Raw genomic sequence first — 14,941 nt, forward strand, 5'->3', positions numbered from 1 at the left:
AAACTGAATCAGTCCTCGGGTCAATGGAACAGCCGTATTCTGCTATCCCCCATTGCGAAGAAGTCCATCCTCTGGTGGATGCAACCACAGAATCTCCTGGTGGGAGTTCCTTTTCACCAACCTTGATGCCCTTTGGGCTAAGTTCGCGCAATATAAATAAACTTTCATTCATTCATTCATTCAACCAACCCCTGATTACGGAGGCTTCTCTTCAGGGTTGGGGAGCACATCTAGGTCATCTGCAGACACAGGGCAGATGGACCCCCAACGAGCAAATTTATCATATCAACATGCTGGAACTGCAGGCACTTCACTTGGCTCTCAAGGCTTGTCAACCTTCAGAATCAATATTTGTTCAAACGGATACACAACCACCCTGTGCTATTTCCCCTTGCTATACAAGCAAGGGGAAACATGCTCTCGTCCTCTGTTTCTCGAAGCCCAAGCGATTTGGCACTGGCTGTTGGCCAGGAACCTATCGATCACAGCAGTCCACCTGCCAGGGAAGTGGAATGTTCGAGCAGACTCCCTCAGTCGTCACTTCAAAGAGCAAGAAGACTGTGTGCTCAACGACGACATAGTGGCAGACATTTTTCAGCAGTGGGGTCATCCCTGCATCGACCTCTTCGCAGATGAAGAAAACAAAAAATGCCACTCCTTCGCATCCAGGTTTAACTGACCAGCAACAAGGGGGAATGCACTTTTGATAAACTGGTCAGGGACGTTTGCATACGCCTTTCCACCCCTCCCTCTCATTCCGAAGGTAATGGCAAAACCTCTGCGATCCAGAATGAAGATGATCCTAATAGCACCGGACTGGCCTCGCCAGTAGTGGTATTCACAGTTGCAGCTGTCAATTCGCCTGCATCAGAGTCTTCCATTCCAGCTGGTCCTTCTTACCAAAATTGGTAAGATCTTTCACCCCAGCCTTCCCTCGCTCAGCTTGACAGCATGGCTCCTGAAGTCCTGCAGTATGGACATCTAATTCACCAGACTGCATGGACATTTTACGGGAGTCAAAGAGACCTTCTACAAGAACCTCGTACTCTAAAGTGGAAGAGGTTTTACTTGTGGTGTGTACGGAACGGTTGGAGTCCAGTTAACGGGCAAGTAGAGGTCATCTTGCCATACTTGCTCTATTTGGCCAAGTCTGGGTTGAAATACTCCTCCATAAGGGTACATTTAGCAGCCATTACGGCATATTGTAAATCTCCTAACCAACCTTCCTTTTTTCAGCTACAGGTGGTTAAGGACTTCCTACAGGGGTTGAAGAAAGTTTACCCCCCTGTTAGACCTCCTTCTCCTCCTTTGGAGTTGAACCTCATATTGTTCAAGTTGATGGGCCCTCCTTTTGAACCCATCCATAAAGCGAGATTGCAACACCTTTTGTGGAAGGTGGTTTTTCTGGTGGCAATCACTTCTGCGCGCAGAGTAAGTGAAATTAAAGTGCTATCTTCCAACGAGCCCTATACAGTCTTCCACCATAATAGGGTGGTTATGCAAACCCACCCTTCCTTTCTACTCAAGGTTGTGTCTGAGTTCCATGTAAATCAGACAATATCTCTGCCCTCTTTCCCAATCCGACGATACCAGCGGAAAGGTCTCTGCATTCGCTGGACCTCAAGAGGGTTCTTCAGTTTTATTTGGAAGCCACAAAATCCATGAGAAAATCTGATCAATTGTTTGTGAAATATGGCTCTGTTGGAACGGGCTTTCCAGCTTCTAAACGAACCATCTCAAGATGCATAGTATCTTGCATAAGGTTATCTTACCAGTTAGCAAATAAAACTTTGTGTTCGAGGCATGTGGGCTGCTGACATTCATATCTGTGCATAGATCGCCGCCTAGTGTTGGGTCCGGATGATTGCACATTGTTGTCCTGGAAGAGTCTTCGAAGTATCACGAGATAGGTGGCTCCTCCCCTGGACTACAGTGCGCATGGGCATCGACTCCATCCCCAGATTGTTTTTTTCCACCATTGGGTTCGGATGTCTTTGGTTCCCTCTTGTTGGAATCGATAAAATTAACTTAACTTTACTTAAAACCAAAAGGTCTTTAGGACTTGAGTCGGTATTGTCTTGCGTTCGGCTTCGCAACTTTCCTCGGCTCCAAGCCAAGCTTGTACTTACGCATGCTTTCGGCGCGGAAGGCCTAGTCGACGCTCCAGACTCTTCGACCATCCATCATGGAACGAAGTCCATTCAAACGATGTCCGGTGTGTAACTCGAAGTACCCACACATCGATGTCCACCCGGTGTGCAACAAGTGCCTGTCGCCGGACCACGACGAGACCAAGTGTATGGCCTGTTCAAGGTTCCGGTCCAAGAAAACACTCAAGCTCCGTCGAGCTGCGCGCCTGGAGGCCCAGCAATCTGCACCGGCGCCTACGGACATTTTCGATGCTGGGGAGGTCGAGGATGAAGATATCCAGGACATCTCAGAATCTAACCCTGCGTCGGAGGTCGAGGACGACGAGGAGGTAGGGGACGGCGACGGGACCTTTGGGGCCATGGAGGATAGTTCGGACTAAGAGCTTCCTCAAACTGACTCCGGGGCCGTTCTAATAAATAAGGCCCAGGTCGAGGGATTGCCTTCGGGCCTTACCCGAAACCTTGTTGTGGGTTCCTCGGCCCCGCCTGCTGGCCCGGCCACGGACATTGGTACCGATTCACTCCCGGTGACACAGAAACCGAAAGTGAAATCTACGGTCTTGACGCCAGAGATATCGAAACCGAAAGTGCGCATCGCATTGGTCGGATCGAAGACTTCGGAGGCCTCGGCGCCGAAGAAATCTAAGATGGCCGTCGAGCCGAAGAGCCACGTCAAAATGGCCGACCCGAAGGCTACTACGTCGAAGCCGAAAGTTAAGGGGTCGGACGCGGCCGCATCGGCGCCGAAGACTGTCGACGCCGGCAAGAGTCGACTCGATCACAAGAAGACGGTCGACGACCCCGAGAGGTCTCTTACCGACCCAAAGAAGCGGCCAGACGACCCGAAGACCCTCTCTGCCCCGCTTCCACACGACAAGACCAAGGGAGCTGCGCCGAGTGTGTCGACTCCGAGAGGAACCTCGTCGGACTCCACTCCAAAACCAATCTCTAAAGACTGTCGAACCGGCGCGTCCATCCGCCGCGTTCACAAAGAAGGTTACGGAGTCCCTACAGCGCATTAGGTACGGCGCCGCAGCAGTCGAGCCGAAGGACCCTCTGCCGGCCAAGCCTCTGGAGAAGCCGGCGAAAACGCCCACGCCGATCTTTTTCACCTTGCCGCCTGAGACGGCGCCGAAAGCTTTCGCTGCTAAACCGGGGCCCGGCGTGCCCGAGAAGGTATCTTCGACGCCGAAGGCATCGTTGGTGGTCCTCGGACCACGGCCTCGACAACTTTCAGAGGAAGAGTGTCAAGAACATTTCATCGACGCCGAAACGGGCAGGCTTTCCCTCCTGAAGAGGAAAATCACCCCGTAGCCCCAATTGGAGTCATACAAGATCCCACTCAAACAGAAGATGGACTCTGCTGGTACTCCAGCCTTGGTGGAGCCCATTTCACCACAGGCTTACGAGCTCTCTCCCACTAACTCCAATGTGGACGCTGGTGAGGGCGACGACGAGGACGAATACAGCTATCCCGTCTACACAGACCCAGAGGATGTGGCAGAGCCCTGGTCTGCTGGTGGTGAGCCTGGGGACCCGCATTCTGGGCAGGACCCTCAGCTCTTCTCCGCGAAAACTTCCCCCACTGAGGACTCTGCAGCTTTCAATGCCCTCATTGAGCGGCCAGCGGCCAATCACAACGTCGAGCTGCATGCTGACCCTGTGGACGTCGACTTCCTCTTTGACACCGTTTCTGTCTCTGAAAAGACTGTAAAAACTCCGCCAATGCTGAAGGGTGTTTTAAAGCACGCTGCTGAGGTCTTCAAAGAACCCACCAGGGCGAGAGTCATCAACCCGAGGATCGACAAAAAGTACAAGGCGGCGCCCACTGATCCAACCTATATTAAGGGACAGTTGCCTCTGGACTCCCTGGTTGTCTCCAATGCCCGGAAGAGGGCCAACTCGCAGACTACGGGTGATGCTCCTCCCCCAGACAAAGAATCAAAAGTCTTTGAAGCTTCGGGGAAGAGGGTGGCAGCGCAGGCAGCCAACATATGGCACATCTCTGACACGCAGGCGCTCCTGGCACGTTATGACAGGGCACACTATGATACCCTAGAGACCCTTTTGCAACACCTACCCGATCAATATAAGGAAGGGGATGAAATGTTAATACAGGAGGGGAAGCTGATCTCCAACGCTTCCATAAAGTGCGCTCTGGACGCGGCTGACACCGCCGCACGCGCGATTAACACTAGCGTTATGCTTCGTATACATGCATGGCTACGGATATCTGGGTTCAAGCTGGACATTCAAACCACCATCTTGAACCAAACGGTCAACCCAGATCACCTGTTTGGCCCGGAGGTTGATACCACCCTTGAGAAGATGAAGAAGGACACCGACACTGCAAAATCCATGGGTGCCTTGCAGTCCCAGCAGTTTCGGAGTGGGTCCTTTCGTCGCTCCAATATTAGAGGCACCTCAAGGGGTCAACTTTCGCAGTCCGCGCAGTTCTACAAAGGCAACACCCAGACTACTTATACCAACAAGGGTCGAGGTGGATACCGCGGCAACAACGCCAAGAGCAGAGGACGTGGCAACAGCTCCAGGTCCTCTACCGCCAACAAACAGTGACTCTATCTCACTGCCCCCGACCACACAACACCGGTCGGGGGAAGACTCCAGCAGTTCCTGCCAGTGTGGAAGTCCATCACCACGGACAGGTGGGTCAGAAAACTTATCCAATTTGGTTATTGTCTGGAGCTCACATCCACTCCACCCAACATACCCCCAAGGCACCGTCCTATGTCCGGCGAGCACTTGCACTTATTGCAGCAGGAGGTCACAGTCCTGCTGCAAAAAGGAGCAATAGAGCTCGTGCCCTTGCAGGAAAGAGGCTCGGGAGTTTACTCCCTGTACTACCTGATTCCAAAGAAGGACGGATCCCTCAGGCCCATCCTGGATCTCAGGCCCCTCAACTTTTACATCCTGTCCGAGCATTTTCACATGCTAACACTGCAGCAAGTTCTCCCACTGCTTCAACAGGGGGACTTTCTGGCAACTCTGGACCTGAAGGATGTGTACTTCCACATTCCGCTACACCCTTCACACAGAAAATACCTCAGGTTCACCATCCAAAACCAGCACTACCAATTCAAGGTTTTGCCTTTCGGGGTCACCACGGCACCCAGGCTATTCACAAAGTGCCTGGCGATGGTGGCGGCGCATCTGAGACGTCAAAACATCCACGTCTACCCCTATCTGGACGACTGGCTCATTCAGGCGAAGTCGGCCAAGCAGTGCTCCGACCACGTGTCCCACACCATTCACCTCCTGCACGATCTGGGATTCTCACTGAATTACCCAAAATCCCATCTCCAGCCCGCCGACATACGGTAGTATCTGGTTGCGACCATAGACACTCTGGCGGCCACAGCCCAGCCAAATTCAGTGAGAGTCGGCAGCATTCAATCGCTGATCCAGAAATTCAGACCTCAACATTCGCTTCCAGCAAGAGTGTTCATGCAGTTGATAGGCATGATGGCCTCCTGCATCTCCATTGTCCCGCACGCCAGACTACATAGGCGTCCGCTTCAGGAGTGCCTAGCACGTCAATGGACTCAGGCTCACAACCAGTTGAAAGACCTAGTGTTGGTGAGCGGTCGGGCATACAACTCTCTGCATTGGTGGAATCCACGAAACCTTTGCAAGGGCCGACCATTCCAGGAGCCTGTGCCAGAGGTTATCCTGACCACGGACGCCTCTCTCCAGGGATGGGGAGCGCATGTACTCCAATACTCTGTGCAGGGACTGTGGACGCAGCAACAGGGGAAGATGCACATCAATGTTCTAGAACTGATGGCGATCTTCATGACACTAAAGGCTTTCAAAGTACATCTATGCAACAAGATCGTGTTGATTCGGACGGACAACATGACGGCAATGTACTACATTCAAAAGCAGGGAGGCACAAACTCTCCGCAGCTGTCTCATCTGGCTCAGAGCATGTGGAAGTGGGCCATTCAGAGGAACATCTTCCTCATGGCAGAGCATCTCCCGGGCAAAGACAATCAGATGGCGGACCTGCTCAGCAGGCACAGCCACCAGATGCACGAGTGGGAGATACATCCATCAGTACTCCAGCCGTACTTCCAAAGGTGGGGTCATCCAGAGATAGATCTGTTCGCCACAAAGGAGAACGCGAAATGCCAAAGCTTCGCCGCCAGGTTCCCACACCCACAGTCGCAGGGCAATGCGATATGGATGAACTGGTCAGGCAAATTTGCGTACGCTTTTCCCCCAGCACCTCTGATACCGCTGGTGGCACGCAAGCTCAGGCAGCACTCGATGACTCTCATCCTGGTTGCTCCAACATGGGCTCGCCAACCATGGTACACCACGTTTCTAGAACTGTCCGTGGTACCGCATCAAAGGCTACATCTCACACCCAGCCTTCTGACGCAGAGCCATGGCGACATTCAGCACCCAGATCCGCAACAGCTCAACCTGGCGATCTGGCTCCTGAAGTCCTAGAGTTTGGCTACCTAAACTTACCTCCCGACTGCATGGACATCATTCGGGAGGCGAGGAAGCCCACTACTAGAGCCTGCTATGCGGCAAAATGGAAGCGGTTTGTCATTTATTGTGCGAACCACAGCATTAACCCGCTGGATGCTTCTATTCAGAACATCATCTGTTACCTTTTCCATCTGTACAAGTGTAATCTGGCCTATACTTCCATTCGCATTCATCTGTCTGCAATGGCCGCTTATCTACAAAATAGACAGCACCTTTCACTCTTCAAGGTGCCTGCCATCAAGGCTTTTTTGGAAGGCCTCAAACGAGTCATTCCACCACGGACTCCACCAGTCCCTGAGTGGAACCTCAATGTGGTTCTTACCAGGCTGATGGGTCCTCCCTTTGAACCACTGCATTCCTGCGAGATTCAGTTCTTGACATGGAAAGTGGCTTTCCTCGTAGCAATTACATCGCTACGGAGGGTTAGTGAATTACAAGCCCTCACAATCCAAGAGCCATTTATCCAAATTCATTCCAACAGGGTGGTGCTCCGCACTAATCCCAAGTTTCTTCCCAAGGTTGTGTCTCAGTTCCACATCAACCAAACAATCGAATTACCTGTTTTCTTTCAAAATCCTGAATCATTGGCGGAGCGGATGCTCCATACCCTTGACGTTAAACGGGCCCGAATGTATTACATTGATAGGACCAAGGATTTTAGAAAGACTAAGCAACTCTTTGTCGCCTTTGCACCACACCTCAAAGGTAACCCTATTTCCAAGGCTGGTATTGCTAGGTGGATCGTTAAATGTATCCAAATCTGCTATCTGAAGGCTAAGCGTACTCTTACCATTCCACCAAGAGCCCACTCCACCAGAAAGTTGGGGGCCTCTATGGCATTCCTTGGAAACATTCCTTTGGAAGACATATGTAGAGCAGCCACATGGTCTACCACACACACATTTACTAAGCATTACTGTGTTGATGTGCACTCCAAACAGCAGGCAGCTGTAGGGCAGGCTGTTCTCAAGACTCTTTTTCAAACTGCTGCAGCTGGCACGGGCGGCCGCCGCTAATGGAGGGACTGCTATTTATTCTATGCACAGATATGAATTCAGCAGCCCACATGCCTCGAACCGAATATGCTACTTACCCGTATGCATCTGTTCTTGGCATGTAGGGCTGCTGATATTCATATCGCCCGCCCTCCTCCCCGGCGCCTGTAACAGCTGCAGTATTCACATATACTCATAGCATGGTCATCATTCACTGAGTTTCACTCCATCTTGGCCACAATGGCTAAAAACAATCTGGGGATGGAGTCGATGCCCATGCGCACTGTAGTCCAGGGGAGGAGCCACCTATCTCGTGATACTTCGAAGACTCTTCCAGGACAACAATGTGCAATCATCCGGACCCAACACTAGGCGGCGATCTATGCACAGATATGAATGTCAGCAGCCCTACTTGCCAAGAACAGATGCATACTGGTAAGTAGCATATTCGTCGCTTCTCCTAAGGCTCACTCGACATGGGGAAGCGCGGCAACAGTAGCATTCCTACACAATGTACCGATGGCTGAGATTTGCAAAGCCGCAACTTGGAAATCAGTCCATACATTTACCACGCATTACTCCCTGGATTCAGACTCCAGAGCAGATACCCAAGTGGGCCAGGCTTCCTTGAGGAATCTGTTCCAGTGTTGATTTTTCAGAGTCTGTGTTCACCTAATGGTAGTTTCCTATGTCGGAATAGTTATCTGTATACTTGCCCGCAGTATGGGGGCATGGGCTTGCTATTCTATTCATGTGCTTATGACTATTGATGAGGATCCCCTGGAACAGAAGGATTAGTTACTTACCTGTAATCCTAGTTCTCTTCCAGGGGTATCCTCATCAAAGTCATAAGCAGTCCACCCACCTCCCCGGGCAAGTGAACATGATGCATACATCTGTTTCTAAAATGGTCTGCGGTTATCCGCGAAGAACAATTGACCTGTCACCCCTGAGCCATGATGGGAGCTAGGGATCATGGCTGCCTTAAAGGCAGGGTGCCAGTTTATTGTTACTGTTTTTGTGGGTTAGCTTTTCAGCTTTCTACACTGTTTTCTCTGAAATGCAGCCTATGTTCTGACAATGTTTTCGCTTTCCTTGCAAGATTACCTTTTCTGCTGTATAATAAAGCAGTTTTCAAAGGCTTTCTTTCTCCCTGCTTTATTGTAATGTATTTATGTGCAAACACTTCTCTTGAAGCATTGTTCAGCATGTCTAGGGAAGGCTGCATTGTCTGTTTTTATGTATGTATATATACGTATATAGAGCTGCAAATATGGTTTTCACATATATGATATGTGTTTCCGGGGTCCCGCCCATGGGCGGGAATATTCATGTGCTTATGATTTTGATGAGGATACCCCTGGAAGAGAACATAGATTACAGGTAAGTAACTAATCCTTATTTGCACATCTCCGAATTTGTGGACATCCATACTAGCAATTGATTTGGAAGGCATTTTTCAAAATGACCTTTTTCCTCACTCTTACGTTTGGAAGGCACAAATGCAGAGAAATACAATTGATAATAACACTTAAATGTTCGCCTAAGTCTCGTGATAAAAAATGGTATCTCAGTTGTGTTGGTAGGCCTAGTGCCCTCGACAGGAAATTGCCCAAAACACAACATGGACACATCACATTTTTCCAGTGAAAACTGACCCTTTTTTGCAATGTGCCTTGCTGTAAATTTTGGTCCCTAGCTCAGCCTGCGTCTAGGGAAACCTAACAAACCTGCACATTCTTTTTTTAACTATACACCTAAGGGAATCCAGGGTTGATTGATGTGCGAGACTCTCACCAGGTTCTGTTACCCAGAATCCCTTGCAAAACTCGAAATTTGTCTTAAAAACATTTTCTCAACATTTCTCTGGTGAAAACCTCTGGAATCTGCGTGTAGCCGCAAAACTCAGTCCACCCCGCATTCCCCCAAGTCAACCGATCCCACCACTTTCCCACACCAAAATGTTAAAAATCAATATGGTTTTGTCAATGAATCAAATTTACAAGGCTTCTAGGTAAGAAACCTTGTGGGATCCACACAAAACATACCACATATTATTCCCTTGGTGACAAGTTTTCGAAAAGATGTGAGGGTAGAAGGTGTTCACTACTGAAAGCAACAAAAAAAATAAAACATTCCTGCACACCCATTACTAGTCAATCTCAGGCCTTTTGGTTAGATTTGGCACGCGGGTCAGTAAATGGTTCATAAAAAAAATCTTTATTCACAAATGACTTTACAAAATATTGTCCGCAAAAGACATTGTTAATAATTTCAACATTAGATTGAAAAACCACTGACTGGCGGCTTGTGAGCCACTTCAAGTCACCAACCGCTTTACAGTCCATTCACACGCCGTTCATGCGTCAGACACAGAAAACCATTCACACTGCCAGCTGTGGGCTCAACACAATATAAAACATTTACAAACTGCACCATTCAAGGGCCCATCACGCTCATACGCCAACAGCAAGAACACACCTATCTCACCACCAAGCACCCAAACATCAGACAATTGACACACACCTCAAGCAAGTAAGTACACATACTGCCTACCATACACCAACACACCTCCAGTTCACGCACATTGCCAGGCGCCACTGTACATGCACTGCCAAGTGCCAGTCCACGTGCACCAAGTGCCAGTCCATGTGTGCCGCCTGCCAAGCGCCGGCCTGCACGCACCGCCTGGCTGGGTCAGGTCCGCCCGCGCCGCATGCCTGGGTCCGGTCCGCCAGCACCGCCTGCCTGGGTCCGCCCGCGCTGCCTGCCTGGGGCCGGGCCACCCGCGCTGCCTGCCTGGGGCCGGGCCGCCCGCGCCGCCTGCCTGGGGCCGGGCCGCCCGCGCCGCCTACCTGGGGCCGGGCCACCCACGCCGCCAGCCTGGGGCCTAGCCGCCCGTGCCGCCTGCATGTGCAGAAACCAGTGCATGAAACATGTACAGAAACCAGTCGCAATATTGCCCCAATAATGGGGTGTGACCCTTGCCCAAGGGCCCACTCCTTGACATACAAATAAAGAACATCCCTGGTGTCTACTGGCTTTCTGCCCCTCTTGGGGGCAGATGAACCTAAAAATAAGGCCATTCTGCCCCTGGGGGGCACAGAAGATGGCTAAAATATTGCTCCTATAATGGGGAGCGACCCTTTCCCAAAGGCCGCTCCCAAACATATAAATAAGTAAAATCCCAGGTGTCTAGTGGCTTTCCGACTCACTTGGAGGTAGATGGGCCTAAAAATCCGATCTGCCCCCAGGTTGGGCAGAAAAAGGCCAAAATATTGCCCTCATAATGGGGAGCGAGCCTTGCCCCAGGGGCTGCACCGCAATATTTAAATAAGTTGAATCCCTGGTGTCTAGTGGTGGGTAGATGGGCCTAAAACTAAGGCAGATCAAACCCTGGTGCTGGGGGTGGGGCAAACTATGCCGTTGTAATGGGGAGCGACTCTTGCTCAAGAGGCTGCTTCCCAACATATCAATAACTTTGAACCCCTGGTGTCTGGTGGCATTCTGCCCACTTTTGGGCCGATGGGCCTAGAAATAAGGCCGATCTGCCCCCTGGCAGAAATCCGCCAAAACAGTGCCCAAATAAATAGGGAGCAACCCCTGCCCAAGGGGCCGCTCCCCTACAGAAAATGTTTTTAAAAATCCCATGTGATCTAATGGGTGCATTCCTGCTGCGAGATCACGACCCCACTTGAGATCGCACAGCAGGAATGCACTGCAGAGAGGCACCCGAGCAAGGTAAACTCTTCCCCCTCCGTGCCTCTTTTTCGTCGCCGTTTCCAAACTAATTTTTTCTCCTATTCGCTGGAAGCAATCGATGATTTCTTGATTTCTAGCATCTCCCTGGCCTTCTGTGATGATGTTGGTGTGCCGTGCGTGCGCCAACAGTGCCCAGCCAGGGGGTTGTCGGCGGTAGCGGCTTCCATTGTCATCCCTGGTGGGAGCCCATGGATTGGTGGCCCACGGGGGGAGGGGGGGAGGAGGAAGGAGGAAGGTTGCCAGCGATTCCCTCCCCAGACCAACACTGTTCTGTCCTTGACACACAAGCGCCTGAAATTCATGAAGAGAGGAGGAAGCACTGATGTGGAGTGGGAGGCTGTTCCATGCTTTAGGGTTGGTGTAAGAGAATTCCCGTCCTCCTGATCTACTTTTGTGTATCCATGAGATGAGTGCGAGTAGAAATCCAGTGGAGTGGAGATGTCTGGGTGGTTGATAGGAGATTCAACTGTTCAGGTAGGTAGGGCCTAAGTTGTGTAGTGCCTTGAATGTGTGAGGAGTTTGAAATGAGCCCCTTTGTGTATCTGGAAAAGTGGAGCTCCCCAAGGTATGGTGTGATGCGAGTTCTGTGTGGGAGGTTGAGGCTGAATCTGGCTGCTGAGTTCTGGATGGTGTGTAGTAGTCTAGTGTGTTTCTTGGTAATCCCAGAGAAGAAGTTGTTCCCATAGTCCTACTTGCTGGTGGTGACAGTTTTTCCAGTGTTGCCTGGGAGCCATTTCACAATATTTACATGTAAATATAATGAATAACAGTTTAAATCCAAAGGTCCACATTTTCCGAGTATTATGAAATAACTGGCAAATATGGTTACCTGCATATCTTAAATTCTTCTCACTTCGTGTTTGGTTTTTTCCCCCTCTGGCAGGTATTTTTTGATTTAATGCGTGAAATTCGTGCCCGGAAAATGGAAGACAGTAAGGAGAAAAATGGGAAGAAGAAGAGAAAAAGTCTAGCTAAGAGAATCCGTGAAAGATGTTGCATTTTATAATCTAAGCCACTCAGTTTTTCATTTTGTTTAAATAATAATGCCCCTAAATTTGAGCGCCCGCCGTTCAAGGTTTCAACTAACTGAAATACCGTTTGGCTTCTGGAAATGGTTTATCACTAAAGACGTGAATTGGAACAATATCGAAATTGAGTTCACAAAAAAACCTTGATTATGGCCTTGCTGAGATGTTAAAAGCCTCTTCATCTGCCTTCATCAACATCATTCGACCAAATGCAGAAAGCGGAGTCCGTGGGCAATCTTAAACTGTAAAACAGGTTAGCACTCAGTGTGACTTTTTCCAGATCCTAATTATGTCCGTCAACACATTTCACTCATTTTCATGTCCATACTTATTGTTTTATTGACATGGAAATAGAAAATAGCACAGCAAACAAATGTGGCTGCTCTATCGATCGGTTACAAGTTATGCAAATCCTTGACTGAGGCAGTGTGATTCATACTCTTTACATGCTGTTGCAAATGTTAGTGAGTCTTATGTGAAATGATAAAGTAGATTAGTGGTGGTGTTAACCGTTTCTGTAACATTTCAGTATGCCTTAATTTGAAAGCGAACCATATTTCCAAATATAAAATTCATGTGATGTGCAGTGTTTATGTGAAGGATAGCGCTAGGAACCAGATCTGTTTGGTCTTCAAACGTGTGCCATACTCATGAAACTCGAAGCACATCCTAGTCACCTGTAATGTAAGAACATTCTAGAACATTGATTTATAAATAAGCAATGAAAAGCTGTAATGCTGAAAGATGCGCTACAACATAGACTGTACAGGGCCTTTTGCACTACGTCTCTGTCCTTTACTTAATGACACTAACCCAAGAAACGCTGGGTGACTGTGCACATGCTTTATCTGTTTGTCTGTACCGCTGACTGAGTGATAGTCAATATTGGCACTAATTATAAGCTTTTTATTCAGCACTTACTGTTGAAAAACGTTGACCTTCTATGTTAAAATAGTATGTTTCTCTGTCTGCGGCTCTTCAGTGTCAGGAAGGCCGAATAAACTACAACACATTTTGTATTCTGCGCTTGCTGAAGTTTTGTTCTGTATGAGAGCTTTTATATTCTTTCGTTTTAGTTCACACTAAAAAAACAGCACTGTTTTCCAGAACCTTGATTGGATATATAAATTGTTGCCATGCAGAGTCCCCGGACCACCATGCTTTGGCTCAGTTCATTCTATTTTCAGAATAGCACTGGGTTTTGGCACAAAGACCCTTTCTCAAACAAAAATAAGGCAGTGTCTTTCATGGGCTTCGTGAAATTTACTATGGGTTAGTTAATATAAGAGCAAGGAAAAGGGTCATCAATTCCACGCATCACGTTTGTATTTTTAATAGTTATGTTTAAAGATTATTTGAGACCTAGTAAACGTATTCCTTTAAATGCTAATGAAATTGTGTTTTGGGAACTTTAGAACCAGACCACTTCTGTCCTGTAAAATATGTATTTGTTATGGCATTTTTTGTAGAAGTAACTCTAAGTATGTACAGTGTGCATCATTAAGGTGAAGCTGAGGAGAAGTAAAAATGGCCACGTTGGCCATGCTTTAGTTTTCATTGTCATTTCTATAATGTAACCAGGGATTTTAACCACTAACGTTTTCACTTACTTTGATAACTCCATGCTGAACACTGAGGTGAGATGAAGCCGGCAGCCGCAATCTAATGTGTGAGGCTGATGCCCTTTTCCAGTGCTTTTATTTGCTATTTGAGCCATTTGACAACAAATAAAACTTCACTTTTGTAACTTGTGTCCTGTGGTTACTAAAAAAAAAAAAAAAAGGGTGGTTGGGGGCCTTTTGTGTGCTCTGATATATCTGGCATTGGAACACCAGGATCTCTCATATCAAGACAGAGGTGGAGGCACCCTGGCACTAGGTGAGTGTGGTTTGAGGTCCTAGCCGTGTAGCACTGTATGTGTAGGTGGGGCTTAAGTGTAAATTGTCTTTTGATAGTTTAGAAACCAGCAAAACTGCGGTATAAAAAACACAATACACTGACGAACATTTGAGGTGTTGTGGGTAAGCAAAAAAAGGTCCAGAGATCCTGTTCCTGGATGGTATTGCCAATCTCTTATAGGTAAAGGGATGAGGTTAACTCGAGGTACTGGACCTTACTGACCTCTTATTGTAAGAATAGGGAAACCGAGGAGTACATGCTCCTCCTTAGTTAATGTTAAAGTTCTTTTGATTATATTTATTTATGGAAATACTTTTAGTTCGTACAAGGGCTTTTACCCAGGACCTGCTGCTTATCGATTATTATAAAATATACTGGTTTTTTCTTGATGCAAAATATTTTGTCAAATACTACTCGACATGACACAGTCTGTTCAGATTTTAAAAGCCTTGAGAAAGCCCTGGTCCTACTGACCGCTAAAGTATGAAACGTGTTGGCTGCTGCAACATCAAAAATACTGTCTCTGTAACACTCTGGCGAACAATGATAATTATGAATAATTTTTTTTTGGTCAAATCTGTTTATT

The 14,941-nt window shown here is 48.4% G+C and overlaps 2 protein-coding genes across 2 annotated transcripts in view; one reads left to right on the forward strand and one right to left on the reverse strand.

Annotated features, from left to right (window-relative positions):
• RALA (RAS like proto-oncogene A) overlaps nucleotides 1-14,203 on the forward strand; it is a 261,565-nt gene extending 247,362 nt beyond the window's left edge. The window contains exon 5 of the mRNA XM_086964861.1: nucleotides 12,312-14,203. Within this exon, the coding sequence (XP_086820987.1) occupies nucleotides 12,312-12,434 (123 nt within the window). The 3' untranslated portion in view covers nucleotides 12,435-14,203. The remainder of the gene's footprint in view (nucleotides 1-12,311) is intronic.
• YAE1 (YAE1 maturation factor of ABCE1) overlaps nucleotides 1-14,941 on the reverse strand; it is a 618,218-nt gene that overhangs the window by 486,877 nt on the left and 116,400 nt on the right. The window lies entirely within an intron of this gene.

The sequence above is a fragment of the Lissotriton vulgaris genome, chromosome 4_1 (genome assembly GCF_964263255.1).
Source record: "Lissotriton vulgaris chromosome 4_1, aLisVul1.2, whole genome shotgun sequence".
Lineage (NCBI taxonomy): Eukaryota > Metazoa > Chordata > Amphibia > Caudata > Salamandridae > Lissotriton > Lissotriton vulgaris.